Source organism: Hippopotamus amphibius, chromosome 17 (assembly GCF_030028045.1).
Source record: "Hippopotamus amphibius kiboko isolate mHipAmp2 chromosome 17, mHipAmp2.hap2, whole genome shotgun sequence".
In the NCBI taxonomy this organism is placed as follows: Eukaryota; Metazoa; Chordata; class Mammalia; order Artiodactyla; family Hippopotamidae; genus Hippopotamus; species Hippopotamus amphibius.
The window spans coordinates 9533502-9548747 of NC_080202.1; the positions used below are offsets into that span (position 1 = coordinate 9533502).

Genomic DNA, 15246 nt, shown 5'->3' on the forward strand with positions numbered 1-15246 from the left:
GGGCGCGCGCGTAGCGAAGGCAGAGGTGGGACCGAGGCGGATACATTCAGAGACGCGTCGAACAAATAAATAAGGCAAGTCAGGAAGGGGCCGAGGTGGGTACAGGCAGGGAGGGAGCTGTGGGGAAGGGGCAGGCAGGGCTCCGAGGTCACAGCTGAAGATGCAGGTATGTGGGGCGTGGGTCTTCTGGAGCCAGGGACTAAAAAGAGGGGGGCACGACCCGGAGGGAAGAGGAGGAGCCGGGGGTGGGAGAGGGACTTAAGCACTTCGGAGGGGGAGGGGGTGGAGCCCGAGGACGGGCTCCAACAGAAGTGACGGGAAAGCTGCCGACGGGGGCTCCCCCTCCCCCAGAGAGCCCTCTCCCTGTTAAGACTGCAAGAAGCGGCCCCCAGGGTGATGAGAAAGGCAGTGGAGAGGTGGTCAGGTGGCCAGTCCGGGTTGGGGAAGCCCTTCCAGCTCCTGGTTCTGCTTCAATTCCCTCATCCTGCGGAAAGACAAGGAAGGAGTCAGAGGAGGCCCGCACCTCGGGAGGTGAGACGGGGGCGGCGGCAGGGCCAAATCCAGCGAGGGAAAGGGCAGCACCTGTGTCGGCAGCGCCGCAGGAATCTCATGATCTTCCGGGCTGCCTGGTCCTGCTTCTTGGTGAGAAAGGAGCCTCTGGTGGAAGAAAGAAAAGATGAGACCTTACACGACACGGAGGCATCCCCTGCCCTCCGCCCCGTAGAGACCCTGGCAGGGGAAGACAGGGGGGCAGGATGATGAGGCGGGAGTCCATGGGCAGGGGGCGTGGACACAGTGGGTGGGCAGAGAAGGCTGGAACGCCAGGGCCGTACTTATTGCGGGCAGGCAGAGTGCCCGTGGGCCGGTGGGGAGGCCCAGGCCGGCGGCGGTAGGAGCGGTAGTGCTGCTGGATGAGCACCGCCGCCCGGCGGCTCTGCTGAAACCGCTTCTGTTCATAATAGCTTCGGAACTTGCTCTGGATCAGGATGGCCGCCTGGGTCATCTTCTTATAGAGTGCGAACTGCAGGGGTGGGGAGGAGGAGCAGGGGCTGACATGGAGGGACAGAGACCCAAACCCCTGAGGGTCACCCCCAAGTTCAGTTGATGCAAATCTTTCTCGAATCCACACGCTCATGGAAAGGCTGAATCATCACAACCTCACACCCAGGTCTCATGCCTAATACCTTCAGTGCAATCCAGGTCAGCTTGTGGAGAGAGAAGGGGAGTTAGGGCTCCGGCAGCACTCTGGATGCTCTGGGCTGGAATGGGTGTGTGTGGGTGTGGGTTGGTGGGTATGCTTTCAAGAGAGGACGGTCTCACCTGCTTGTACTTCCGGTAACAGCGCTGGATCACAGCTGCTGCTACCTCCTGCTGCTCCTTCAGCCGCCGGCCCTAAGGGGAGAGATGGAAGCCTCAGTACCTAACTGCCCACCTAACAGACATCTGACCTGTCCTTCCAGCTTGCTTGGGGTCCCCTGACCCTTCACCCCATCCCAGACCTGTCTGAAGACGGTTGTCTCTCCCAAAGTCCTGGGAACCCATAATCTCCCCACTCAAGATGGTGTAATTCATCCCCTGAAACCCCCAGCCCCCCGACCTTGTACTTTCGGAAGGCTGTCTGGATGACTCGGGCTGCCTCGTACAGTTCCCGCTGCTCATGATCTGATAGGGTCAGCAGGGCAAAATCGCTCTCCATCTTGCCACTGGCAGATGCAGAGAGAAACTCTGCCCAGGAAGGTGCTGGAGGGACAGCCGGGCGACCCCGCTCAAAGGGCAGTTCGCTGTAGGGGACAGGGAGAAGGGATGTCATGGGCCATCTGAAATCCCTCTTCTCCCACTTGGGGACTGCTGTGAAGGCAGAGCCCCAGCAACAGAGCTTGGAGAGTGACTTCAGAGCTCACCAGCCAGTTCCAATCCCCTCAAACGCCCTGGGGCATGAGCCAGGATGGAGCTCTGGCTATGGGGAAGCTTCCTCCCTCCCTCCCATGTTCCTTTGAAGAAGGATCTGAAGGCTTTGTCCTGAGCTGGTCACCTGGGAGGGGCTGAGCTGGGGAAATGGTCCACATTCTCCAGGTAGCTGGCCAGCCAGGACATGGTCTCGCTGAGCCCCATGGCCCCTGTCCGCTCCCGCATGGGGGCTCCAGCCTCAGGCAGCCCAACGAAGTCTTCTCGTTTAATCCGCTCTGGTGTGGCTTCGATGATCTGCTTGGCCAGTGAGATCATGTCCACCTGGATGAAGGGGAAGGTGGGTGAGCCTTGAGGGGCCCCGACCGCCAGCTGCTCCTGCTCTGCCACTTCCCATCCTGTTCCTCCTCTCAGCCCTGAGTGCTGAGGCCTCAGGGACGGCTGTGCCTGCTAACACCGTCTTTCTGAGCCAGTGCTCCAGATTCATTTGTACTCCTTGGGGTCCCACTCAGGAGTACAGCCCTCTGTGCTGAGACGTTGTGGAAAACACAGGCAAGGAAGGACATACGCCACGTGCGGATTCAGGAGCTGGGCAAATGAAGGGCTTACCTTCCAGGCTGACTGCCCACAGTCCTGCCCAGCCTGCCCCACGCAGCCCCCCCAGACTTGGCCATGCCCGCACCTCCTCCCCTTCAGCTCTCTAAGAATCAGCTCAGTGCTTGTCAAGCACATGACACCCTAGTGAATGGCTCCATCCTTGCCTTTGCTCCAGCCCTGAAGCCTGCAGCACTTCCTGCTGGCCTACCTTGTGCAGTTCTCTAAATATTTTGTACTCTGGTGCTACTCAGTTAATCCATTAGCCTCTCTAAAGCAGATATTCCCAGTCCTAGCAGAGAAATTGCTACTGCACTTGAAGACTCACTCTCTTGTGTGTTCATTCATTCCACAAGACTCTCAGCTCTTACCATGTGTAAGCCCCACCCCCACCCCTCCTCACCCACCCCCTTGTCCCAGGTCATTGCCAGATAACCTCCATGTTGCCAACCTCTCTGCTCCTCGCTCCTCCCAACTTCCTGCCATCACTCTCGTTCCCAGGAACCTTGTCCCTTCGTGGATCGACAGGTAAACACTACAACCCCCGCTCTAACTGAAGAATTCTTAACCTCTGATGCCTCATGACTTCTGAGTTACAAGCTCTGACAGCAGCTAGGCAGAGGGTTAACTTGCCTGCCCCCAAATGAGGGTAAATGGCCCCTTCTTCCCAAACTGCAGCCAGACTCTGATTCCATTTCATGGAACAGTCAGCATGACCTCACCCCTGCACCCACTCTACTTCTAGCCCTCGTAATTCCATCAACAATAAGCGGTACCGGGATCACATCCACAGCTGGCGGGCTGTCAGCTTCCTCTGGAGCAGCCCCACCATCTGGGGCTGGTGGGAGAGGAGGTGGTGAGGGTGGGGGCCCTGTGGGGTTGGTTGCTTCATAGTCCATGAGGAATAGGGGGGCCTCTGGGGCACCAGAGGAGAGCTGGCCTGGGACCATCTCCATAGTCATCTCAGAGGCTGGCAGAGGAGCAGGGGGAGGACTCCCATCCGGGGCACTAGAATAGGCTGACGTGACAGAGAAAGTGGCATCTGATAGCTCCGAAGGCGAGGAGACACTGCTCAGACCTGCAAGGTGAGGGAAGGGGGTGAGGGCAGAAGGCGCCCTCCTTGCTCTCAATCTCCCTGGCCTCACTGCTCTTACCTCCCCATCCTGCCGCCTCCTCTAGCACTCTGTCTCCCACCTTCTGGCTTTCCCCTGGCCTGTCCTCCCACCCACACACCCCTCTTAAACCCTCACCAGTGTCTGGGCTGGAGGAGGGGGGCGACAGGGCAAGTGGGGGCTCAGCTGAAGCTTCCTGTCTCTGCAGTTCCTCAAGGCAGCGGGCGAGGCGCACGTGACCCCGGGAATGAGCCACGGAGAGAGGCAGGCGGCCTAGAGAGTCGGGAATGCTCAGCGCCTGTCTGTTCCAACGGAAAAGGAGCACGGCAGCCTCCAGGTGGCCCAGGGCACAAGCCCACATCTGAGGAGAAGAGAACGGAGGTGGAGGTCAGGGCTGGGGCCCCATTCTCACTCCTTCCCTGCATCCCTCAGAGGATCTTCCCTTTGAAGAGCTGTTCCCCTTTCCCATTGCCCACGTGTACTCAGGAACCCAGCATCCTCACCAGAGGGGTGCAAGAGAAATGGTCCACGTTGAGTGGGTCAACCTCTTGCTCTAAGTCCAAGCTTCCGGTCTCCACGCTCCTGGAGGGTTTGGGAAAGGGACAACAGAGCCCAGTTAGGGACAGAGAGGGTCCAGTGGGAACATCAGAATCGAAGGGACTGGAAAGTGCTAAGGTCAGTGAGCTGAGCAGTCAGGAGATGAATGAATGTAAGGAGGTCAAGAAGTCAGTGTCACAGTCAGGGGACATTAAAACTCCCCCAAGTGCAAACCCTCGTCCAGCCCCTCTTCCTTTCCACAGTGACCCCAGCTCCCACAGCAGGGCTCCAGTTCCTCCTCAGTCCCTGGGCCCCCCGCCCCGCACCCACCAGCCCCAGCTCACCGCCACTGGCTCAGGGTCTCGATGAGGCGGGCGTAGCCCTGGGCAGCGGCCAGGTGCAGAAGGCTCATGCCCCGGAAGGGGCTTCCATGGGCCAGACGTTCCGGACCCCTCCAGGTGGAGCGTGGGATCATGCTCTCTACCAAGACCACCACCCGTGCCTCGAACCCGGGACCCTGGCCTTCATCCTGTGGTGCACACACCCTTAGGCAGAGACCTGGGCATCCCCAGCCTGGGATGGCCTTAGTCACCCCATACCTGTCCTCTCAGCTTCCAATTCTGCCCTCTCCCCACACGTCCCACTCCAGGTTCCCACCACTCAGACCTCTGATGGCCCATCAGTCCTTCCAGTTCAAGTTCCTGGGCGTCCCCCACTCCCACAGGCAGCTTCCTCCAGCAGCCAGACCTCACACCCGCTTGCTCATGTTGTGCCTTCACTTTGGCTCAGATCAGTGCCGTATCCACACGTGGCTTCTCCCCCTCAGAACCCCAAGTCCTCTCCCAGCCTTCTTCCCTCAGAGACCTGGGACCCCCAGAGCACTGAGCCCCAACTCCCTGGATCCCCTCCCCCACCCCCTCCCTCACTTCCACCCTCCTTCAGAACAGAAATAGTCTGAAGCCTGTCATGCCAAGAGGGTGCCCAGAATAGCCACTCTTGCCGCGGGGCGGGGGCGAGAGCGGGAGCAGGCTGACGTCAGGGAGGAGGGAAGAGGGATGGCTGGGGACCGGAGAACGAGGGGAGACGTACACTAGAGCCCATCTCCACAGGAAGACCCGCCCCCTGCTCCCCACCATACAGCGCCCTCCCCATGGAGGCACCTGGATTGGAGGGGTGTCAGGACCCTGGCAGGGGGCCTGCCCAGCTGCTGCTATCTCTGCCATCCGCTTCTCCATCTGCTCCAGTCGCTCCAGGATGGACATCCGGAACTGGTTGTCTGGGGGGGAGTGGGTACAGGTGGCTCAGTGGGCAGGGTCCAGGGGATGTCCTGGACACCAAAACTGGACCCTGTTCCAGGGTCTGGGTGGTGAAGACACAATTATATCCTTTCCTCTTCTCCAAACGACCGCCCTCTTACCCGCCCACCTTCTGAATACAGCCCCCCAGCACCAGACCTCAAACTAGGGCTCTTCATACCACCCATCGACCTAAGACCTGAATCCAGAACCAAGACTGTGTCCTTCAAGACACAGAGACGGTAGGACTCTCCACAGGGAATCTAGCCCTAGCTGCCCCCGATATCTCCCTCTCCCTCTCCCTCTCCCTGTCTCTCTGTCTCTCTCTCTCTCTCTCACACACACACACACACACACACACACACGCGCGCGCGCGCGCACACACACACACACACACACACACACGCTCTCAGCCTTCTCCCGGGTGGACTGTTCTGTCCCTTCTTGCCCCAGTCACTACCTTTGTCCCCCATGCTGGGGCTGAAGGACTCCAGGGTCCCTCCTCTCTGTTAACCACTACCCCAAAGAGCTCAGAGACTGTGATTTGAAAAGCACTGCCCCCACCACTTCTGGCCCCCCGCAGCTGTCCACAAAGAGGATGGCAGGGAGGGGAGGTAACAGAGATGGATGGCCACGTCCATTCATCCTCCCCTCCACCCCCAGTGCACAAATGCACATGCACACATCCCAAGCTATATCTGTCCCCTCCTGAGATCACACAAGGGCAAGGAGGGGAGGCAAGAGGGGATGAGAGCCATGGAGACAGAGAGAAACCGGTGGAGGCTGGGGATGTTCTGAAACGCCAGGACACAAGGGCATGAAGGTGGAGAGGGCACGGCGGGGAGGAGGTGGAGGGGCGTGAGCAGAGACTCAGGTGTGATGGGAGAGGGCAGAAGGGTAAACAAGGGCAAGGAGAGGAGAGAAAGGGCGAAGGCGAGCTGGGGGACCTACCGAACAAGTGATACAGAAGGAAGAAGGGAAGTTGAGATAAGAGTCCAAGGGAAAATGGAAAGAAGAGGGAGGCAGGAGACCCACAGGAGAGATGGTAAAGCACAAATTCGACAGGGTCAGGAGGAGATGGAGACAAGCAAACCTCGAGAAAGATGCAGAGGTGGAGAGAAACAATTCTCAAAGCCACAGGGGGGAGAACCAGTAAAAGGGACAAACACAGTTGTGGATTTAAACAAATATACACACGTACACATATCCATGTATATGTCTGTGCATCTCTGTACAGGACAATACATTAAAGGTGGTGTATATTACTGAGCAAAGTTATAGGCAATTTCCATTTTCTACTTTGTGCTTTTCTGTAATTTCAACATTTCCTATAGTAAATGCCTATCTTTATAATTAGAGGAAAAATGATAAGAAAGTTTAAATATGTGTTTAGGTACATATATACATTCATGCATATCCCAGGTATGTTACTCCACACCCTGTTGCTGCCCCGCCCACCTTTGGGATGCCCAGGACAGGACAAGCACTGAGACAAAGCCGGCTCCAAGATTTACAGGGAAGAGGAAGTGAAGGGAGTTTGCTGCCTCATCCAGAAATGACCAATGAAGGAGGAGCAAGGAAGAGTGGTAAAGGGGGGTGAGGCAGTGGCCACCTGAGTCCTGAGCAGTCTAGGAACATGTCTTGCTCAAAGGCTGTGGGGTCAGAGGACTAGGTACTCACCGTCCAGTGACAGCCAGTCAAGCTGAGTACTAGGCAGTGACAGGAATCGGCGGGCTCGATACTCAAAGAGCACAGAAGCAGAAAGGGGCCCCTCTCGCCCTGCCACCTGCAAAGACACCAGCCCGACCTCATGGGCTGGGGAGGGCAAGGATCAGTGAGAAAGCTCTCTTTCCTGGGCTCCTTCTCTGGCCCCCTGTCTCAGGGCCACAGGTGATCATTTCACATCTACCTTCCCTACTCCCCCTGCTGTGGCCCCAGAGGCCCCTGGCACTAACTGGGGAGGGATTCCCTTCATTTGAGAACTTAATACCTACTATGGGCCAGAGACCCCTTGGGTTCTAGACCCGGTAGTTTAGGATGTTGTTATTCAGCACCAAAGCATAGAAGCAGATGGTCAAGAAATACCTATACTTATAAATAATTTGATGATGGTGAAATCTCTTGATTCCCCAAGATCAAGGTCCAGAGGTCATAACCCTGTTACTAAGATGGGGGAAAGGAATTAGCTGCTCACCAACAGGGTCTAATGAGAGCTATGTCCCAGGATCTCAATGTCTATACTCTTGAGAATGAAACCACTAGGCCCTGGTCCCAAGACTAGAGGCTGAGACTCCCAATTCCCAGCTTCTCTGGTCACACCCCCTCTCCTGCCATCCACCATTGAACAGAGCTGTTGAGACTGGGGGAGGACACACTCATGGAGAGCAAAGCTATCAGCCTGTCACTCTAGTGGTTCTTGGGGTCCCACAGCAACACTGCTGAGTGCTGGGTAAGGGGCAAAGTTGATGGCAAAAGGGCAGAGATGAGCCTTGGCAATGACATCTAGACCAGTGCTGTCCAAAAGAACTTTTCCTCAGTGATGGAAACATTCTGCATCTGCATTGTCCAATAGGGTAGCACTAGCACATGTGGCCACTGAGCACCCAAAATGTGGTTAGTGTGATGGAAGAACTGAGTTTCAAATTTTATTTAATTTTAATTAATTTCAATAGGCACTTGTGGCTAATGGCCACCATACTGGACAGCACAGGTCTAGAAGCCAATGTCCTTCAGTCCCAAGACTGGTTGGAGGAGACCAACATCTCCTCCTTCTCATTCTCCCACGAGCTCCCTGGATTGGAGCCAGAGGGCCTGGACAGACATTACAGATGCCTGACCTTACAGGAGGGGAGGCCAAGGACCTAAGAAAAAAGCAGACTTATCCAAGGTCACTAGTCAGCTAAGTAGTAGATTTCTTAGACCAAAAGTAGAGCTTCTGACACCTAAACTCAGACTCATCTGCCTGCTGGGGGACCACAGGGCTCAGCCCCAGGACTGGATAAGGTCCTTCTGCTCTCAGGAACAACCCAACACATTTGTTCCCAGTGCTTCCTGGAAGTCTTCACTGTAATATCTTAGTCCCTTCCCCTACCACTCCCAGTCCCCATACCGGGACAGTAGCAGCGTAAGACACCAGGCTGGACAAGTGAGGCTGGCACTGCGATGTGATCAAAGACGCAGGAGTAATGCTCGGCGGCCTCTGTCCAAGGTCCTGTGATGAGCACCTTGACCCCACCCTGCAGACGGAAGTCAGAGAGATGTGTGACTAAAGCTTTTTCTGTTGGGTATCCCTTCATTCACTCACTCACTCATTCACTAACTCACTCACTCACTCACTCATTCATTCAGACCCTGAGAGAGTATCTACTGTCCTCTGTACACCCCAGGGTCTAGGGTGCAGGCATTTGATAGGACCCAGTGGAGTGAAGTCAACCCACTGTCCCTTCTCCCCACACTCCTGCCCTCTACCTGAATCTGCCAGAAACAGGGAACTCATTGCCTCCCCCAGGGCTACCAACCCATTTCAACCCATTTGCAGAAAGCTGTCACTGGGAGGAAGTCCTTTTCTCAGGTTCCCACCATCCCGCCCCCACCACACCCCCACTGCAGTTTCTGCTTTCCCACTGTGGGGCAGCGTAAAGCAGAACTTCTCCACACTGAATACAGTCTTTCAGCTTCCCAAAGTCTGCAATCACACTCCAGTTGTGTTTTCTCTTCTCCAGGCTAAGCTGTCCCAGTCCCTCCCCGCCCCCACCCCACCAAGTGAAACAGTCACCAAAGGAATGAAGTCCGCTGGGGCACTTGAGGGATTCACACAATCACAACTCAAAGGTAGGGGAGGAGGGAGGGAGAAAGGTTAGTCAGAGGCCTAGGAAAACAGGAAAGAAGCTACACTCTACGTAAGAATAGAGGTTGGGAAAAGAACTAAGCAGCTATGGAAACTGATGGAAACTAGGTCACAGAGCACTGGGTAAGAGGGATGCAGGAGGAAGGAGAGAAGCCTGAGACTCACCTCCGGGTAGGACCACTCTGGGGAGAAGTCTGTGATGGTGCTAAGAGCAGGAGAGAGCTGGGGGGCTGGGGCGGGGCCGCTCGGAGCTTCGTCACTGATGAGTTCTCCCATGAGGTCAGGGAATGATGAAAGACTGAAGGGCTCCAGTTCACTGGCCCCACTAGCTCCTCCAAACAAGGCCTCCCCTCTTCCTACTCTGCCCGATGGCTCCAAGGGGGCAGGTGAGGGTGGGGGTGAAGGAGGCGGTGAAGGTACAGGTGCAGCAGCCCCCGGGGCCTTGAGCTCCTCCCCACTGTCATCATCTTGAATGAAGAAGCAGTTTCCTCTTCTCCCACCTGCTCCGGACTGTGGAGGGGGATCCCGAGCCGCCGCCTGGGGCTCCAGGGCAGCAGCGGGCTCTAGGGCCGGACAAGGGGTATGGGCGGCCTCTGCCTCGGGGAAGTCTGGGCTTACCCCCTGCCCCCCTCCATATGTCTGGCCCCTCTGTGGGCTGTTGAGAAAACGATCAGGGTCAAAGGCAGGGCTGGGAGGAGCTGCTGGAGCAGAGGGCTCAGAGCCTACAACCACAGCCAAGCTCATGGAAGGCCTAGGATCAGCCTGGGGAGCCAAGTGCCTGGTGGGCGTCAAGCCCCCAGTTCGCTGCTCCAGTCCCGTCAGCAGGAGGATAGCGGTGCCTCCTCTCGAAGAACCCCCTCGGGAGGTGGGAGGGCTAGGTCTAATCTCTAGGGGTTCTGCAAAGCCAGAGGAAGAGGAGGAAGAGGAGGAAGAAGATGGGGAGGTATGTGCCTTGGGGAGCTCTGGGGGGATTGGGGCTATCAGTGGAGGTGGCTCGGGGGGATGGGGATGGGAGACAGAAGTCAGGGTTAAAGCTCGGGGCTCCACTTTGGGAGAGATGATGCGGTGTTTCGTGCTGCTGCATTTGTGGGTAAGGCTCCCAGAACCTGGAGAGGAAGGGGTGGTGGGGAGAGAAGGGATAAGACACATCTTTCTCCAGCCTTCCCTTCCTGGAACCTTTCGTGCATTTCCTGAGATATCACTAAATATCAGAGGTGTCATACTGACTGTGGCCACTGGGAGGCAGCAGAAATATTTCTCTTCCCCTTCGCTCCCGCTGGAGGAGCTCTGCAGGGGAGGATTGAGGGCTTGAGGGAATAGCTGAGAGAAATAGGTAAAGGCATAGGAAAAGGACAAAAGAACAGAATCAAGTGGGTACCAACTAAGAATAAAACTAAGCCTGTGTGTAGATGGTAGTGCTGGGGTGGCCAGGAGCTGCTAAATGAAGAAAGCAGATAGAGAACCTGGGCTGCCAGGAATCAAAAGGAACTGGTCAGTGTGCAGACAGGAAGGCCTCTGCTCATCTGGCCCAACTTTCTGGAACACGCAAAAGACATGCAAACAGGCATGCAAATCCCAGCGAGACAGATATCCCCTTGGTGTGAGTAAGGGCAGCACACTAAGAAGGAGGAGGGTTCCAAGGTCAGGGGTCACTAACCAAGGCCCCCACTGCAGAGACACGCATGGGTTCGGGGTGCAGGCTTGGTCGGGTGGGTATCCAGGATCTGCTGCACCAGGTGTTCTACAGAGAACTCCTCTGTCCCGTTCCCACAGCTCCACTTGATGCCATGAACTAGAGGAGAGTTGGGGGAAGTGCTGTGGGACCCCCAAAAAATAGTCCCCAGGGAACCTGGATGGCCCCTCCAAGCACCTGAGATGCTCCAAGACTCCTGGCCAGGTGAACAGAGGCCAGCAGCCTCGAGACTGCTCCGACCTGTAGCTCACAGCTGCCCTCCATATTCCAATATCTTAGATCACACCAGGAACCCTGGTAACCACCCATCCACCCAGGAAAGAAACCTCTTGGCTTGGGGAGAAATGATCACCCCACAGGCTCCTGAGTATAGAACCTGGCCTCTCTGGGAGGCCCCCATGTCCACTCTCCCGACTGAGCAGTGTCCTAGCCCTGCTGCCTTACACATGGGCTTCAGCTGTCCCAACAGCTCCTCCCGGGACCACTTTAGCCACTCTCGACGGTCGCTGCTGATGGAACAAAAGATGGGGCTGCAGCCCTTTCCACAATCCTCCAGGGCTGGGACGTTCAGGTAGTGCACAAGGACGATGTCAGGGTTCTGAGAGCACAAGGGAACACACAGAGTGCTATGGGATCTTGACCAGGGGCTTAGCCTCCTAGTCCTCACCTTCTTCCCAGGTACCCACAAACTCACCCCACCTCCAAGTTCTGGCTCTCTCCATCCCCAAACCCCTTTCTCTTCTTCCCAGTCTCCTTCTCCCACTCACAACCTAGTCCTCCTTCCACTTCATTCTCGCAGACCCCCACCTCCCTCAAAGAGCCAGGTAGACTCTGTCTCCCTGAGCTCTTCCGTCCTCACCTGGAGCAGCCAGTAGCAGCGCCGATGGAATGTGGGGACGATGGAAGAGTGAACGTAGCAGCCATAGAGACACTGCCAGGAGACAGGCTGGGGTGGGGGGAGGGCTAGTCTGCTCCCCAACTCTTCCTCTGTTCAGTCCCTTTGCAGGAATCCCAGTCTTTCCACCAGTTCCTCTTTAACCCTCACCCACCTCCACCTATTTCCCACACCTTTCAAATCCCAGCACCCCGAGTCACTCCGGGATGGAGAGGAGGGAACAGTGGGGCCAGGGCCTTACAGCAAGGATCAGATATGAGATATGGGACTATCCAGAAATCAGAGGGCAGGGCAACAACACATCCAAGATGAGGAACAATGATTTCAGGGAAGAGGAACCTGTGCTTAGAGGTTCAGTACTCGAACCCGTGAGGGAAATGCAAGAGAAGTGAGGGGATTGGGCATCTGTGTCCTCCAGAGGGAGGCGTGGCCTAAGTCCTGGAGAATTGGGTCATGGAGGGAGATGGGAAGCAGAGAGTGGGCTAAGCAACCACCTAGCTGATCCAAAGTGAGTGAGAAGGGAAGGGTGACTGGGAGGGTGGTAGGCAGAGAATGTCACCAAGCCCTGGCAGGGCTTGAACCTAACTAAGGATAGAGAAGCGGGGCCAGGGCAGGTGAGCTTACCTCCATGCCCTGGACCTTCAGCTTCATGTGGTCCTCTCGGGTGGTCTTCCCATCCTTCCGCTTCTTCCAGAGGTAACCATCTTTCCGATATTTCACCTTCTTGCGGTTGTAGAGGATAATGGAGCCATTCTGAGGCCTACGGAGGGAAGGATTGGCCTCAAGTTCTCTGAATACAACCTAGGATCCTGGCCACTCCGCACCTTCACAAAATTTCTCACCTTGTCTTGGGGGCACAGGATAGCCACTCATCATGCTTCTCAAAAGTGATCAAGTAGGATGCAATCTCCTACAGGAGAAGAGGCACTCAGGTGGGTGTCCCCTTCCCACAGTCTCAGCCTGGCCTCTTGGTCATCCTCTATACCTCAGGGATAACAACAGTGCCTGCTCTACAGTGTCCTTGGAGGACTGAATGAGATAATGCAAGACAAGTGCTAAACACAGTGCTCAGTTTGTGGGAAGTACTTTGTAAGTGGTAGATAGTATTTTTACACAGGTGGATATGCCAAAAAGAAGCGAGCTCCTACAAGATGCAGGTCTTTACACCTCACCTGTGATCCCCAAAGAGCCTAGAGAGGGTCCTCCACCCCACCAGGCCCTGTTAGGCCCTAATCCCCCAGGCCCTAGAAAACCTCATTTGTGTTCCACCGTAGCCGCTCTGGAGGCAGTAGCGGACAGCGAGGAAGACACTCCAGCAGCTTCTTGGGGAGAAAGATCTTCAGGTGGTGGCTGTTCTCTAGAGGGGATGAGAAGGGAGGGCTTAGTGTGCTGTTCCTGATATCCCGTAAAAACCCCAGGGGAAAGGGCCCAATCCAGAACATGCGGGAGGGGGGCATGAAATGATGATGAGGAGAGCAGGGATCCAAGAATTAGAAGGTTACCACAGCTCGGGGAGGGGGAAGAAAGGCTGTGCCCAAACTGGGAACCTGGACTGTGAACTCACCAGCAACCTCGGTGGTGTCCTTGGTATTCATGGTGAGGGCTCCAGGGGGCAAGGTCACCCCCGGCCTGAGAGGCCGGGGGGAGGGGGAGTCTGTGCTGGGAAGGGAGAGAACAAGGTCATGGCAGAAGCCCTCACACTACCCAGGATGAGGAGGATGAGGTGGGAGACCAGGTACAGAACTGGGTGGTGATATATGGGAAAGATGAGGGAGAGAGAGGAAGGGGCTGGACTATGAGTACAGCCAGGGAATGGAGAAGAGGGAGAACCCAGACACGATGCCAGGAACCAACACGAGTGGGAGACACAACAGAACAGAGTAATCAGGAAGAGACCGGCGGGCCGGGGGAGGGGAGAAGGCCGTCAGGGCTGGCGTTTACAGCCTGGGCTCCTGCGAGGCGGGGCTGGGGCTGCGGTGGGGTCAGGTCCTGGGGCTGGGACTCAAAGCATCCGGTCCTTGGAGGACGGTTTGACAAATGAGAGCCTGGATGCTGGGGGGAGGGCAGGAGATCTAAGTCCGGGTGGAGAGCTAGGCCTTAGAAGACACACCCTGAATTCCTTCTCTATTTGATTTTTCCAAAGGGCAGGGCAGATCCGACAACTGATCTTAACCTACACCCTTCCCTCCAGTTTGGTCAGGGCCTGGTAGAATCTGGGCTAGACACCAGGACTCAGCTACCCACCCTCAGGACAACCCATCCTCCACGCTGAGGCTGACCGCCCTCTCCACCCCGTCGCACCTCTCTCCCCAAAGCCTCTGCTTCCCTTGGCCTCCAGGCCTACCCTACCCCATCTACCATTCTGGCTCCAGCATGAGCCCCCACCCTCTTGGGGGAACAGATGGAAGCTGGAAGATGCTCTCAGCGCGGGCTCCGCCAGGTGTCGGGGATGGGGAGGGATAAGAGGCCCATCCGAGCTCGGCTGTGAGCACTGGAGCCTGGGTTGGGGTAAGGACTCCGCCCCAGGACGCAGGTGCGCAGTCCGGGATGGGCAGCCGGCCAGGGTGCGGAGCAGGCCGGGGGGCGGCCCCCCACGGCGGGGCGGTGGTCCCCCGAGGCGCTCCGAGGTGGGAGGGTCCCGCCTCCTGCCCGCACGGAGAGATGTCCTGGAGGAGCTGCGGAGCAGAGTCCGCGGGCGCGTGGCGGGCGAGGGGCGGTGCGGGTGCCGGGGTGCGGGGGTCCCCGGGACCGTCCGGCCCGGCAGGTCCGCCGTGGGGCCCTGCGCCGAGCGGCGCCCCCTGGCGCGGGGGAGGAAGACGGAAGCGGGGAGTGGGGGCGAACTCGGGAGAGGGCCGGTGGTCCCCGGCGCGGCGCGCCACGTCCGGGCCGGTGGAGCTGCGCCCCCTGGCGCGGGGGCGGAGAGGCGGGCGAGAGGCCCCGGCTCTTACCTCCCGGGGTCCCGCGGGTGACGGCGGCAGCGGCCATTCTACCCCACACCGACCCCCCCCAGCGCCGGCTGACAGCGGCGTCCGACGTCACTGCGCACGGGGCGGGGCCTCCCAATTAAGGGGATGGGGGTCGGGACAGAAACCTGGGGTCAGCACACGTGGGGCTCTGGGTGGGGCGCGGGCTGGAGGGACTCGGCTCCCAGAGCCCCGAGCCAGGCGGAGGGACGGACTGCCGGGAAGTCTCAAAAGGGGCAGCCGCGACGAGGGGCAGGATGCGGGGTCCCGGAGGCGGAAGCTGGGCCGACGGACGTGACCTCGGCCGGGGGAGTGGGGCGCGGGCGGCCGGCAGCGCCGGGCGGGGAACGCTGGAGCAGGAAGGACTTTTTTTCGGGCACAACTCCTTGAATTTGGGGGACCCAG

At 57.6% G+C, this 15246-nt stretch overlaps 1 protein-coding gene across 7 annotated transcripts; it reads right to left on the bottom strand.

Moving 5' to 3' along the window:
- Nucleotide 1: 1 nt before the first annotated feature.
- Nucleotides 2-14982, bottom strand: CAMTA2 (calmodulin binding transcription activator 2). Of its 7 annotated transcripts, none has more exons than XM_057717025.1 (22): nucleotides 14827-14982; nucleotides 13443-13537; nucleotides 13132-13235; nucleotides 12721-12788; nucleotides 12503-12638; nucleotides 11843-11929; nucleotides 11428-11581; nucleotides 10948-11082; nucleotides 9456-10396; nucleotides 8553-8679; nucleotides 7124-7258; nucleotides 5309-5424; nucleotides 4493-4677; nucleotides 4115-4193; nucleotides 3750-3972; nucleotides 3276-3577; nucleotides 2033-2229; nucleotides 1598-1781; nucleotides 1321-1392; nucleotides 834-1021; nucleotides 583-657; nucleotides 2-484 (listed from the first exon to the last, which is right to left on the bottom strand). In XM_057717025.1, the coding sequence occupies exons 2-22, from the start codon at nucleotides 13471-13473 to the stop codon at nucleotides 421-423; spliced, it is 3603 nt and encodes a 1200-aa protein (XP_057573008.1). In that variant the 5' UTR covers nucleotides 13474-13537; nucleotides 14827-14982; the 3' UTR covers nucleotides 2-420. The 7 variants fall into 7 exon arrangements, with proteins under 7 accessions (XP_057573008.1, XP_057573006.1, XP_057573009.1 ...); XM_057717023.1 differs by having other exon boundaries at nucleotides 11843-11914; nucleotides 13443-13532; nucleotides 14827-14889; XM_057717026.1 differs by having other exon boundaries at nucleotides 9456-9853; nucleotides 13443-13532; nucleotides 14827-14889.
- Nucleotides 14983-15246: the final 264 nt, after the last annotated feature.

Excerpts from the sequence above, each read along its gene's own strand:
- CAMTA2 (XM_057717022.1), bottom strand. The coding sequence starts at position 14,863 with ATGGCCGCTGCCGCCGTCACCCGCGGGACCCCGGGAG. Across the intron at positions 10,397-10,947 it reads TCTCTGCAGTGGGGGCCTTG|GTTCTGGGAGCCTTACCCAC; the intron begins GTTAGTGACCCC and ends CTTCCTCTCCAG. Across the intron at positions 658-833 it reads ACTCTGCCTGCCCGCAATAA|AGGCTCCTTTCTCACCAAGA; the intron begins GTACGGCCCTGG and ends TTCTTCCACCAG.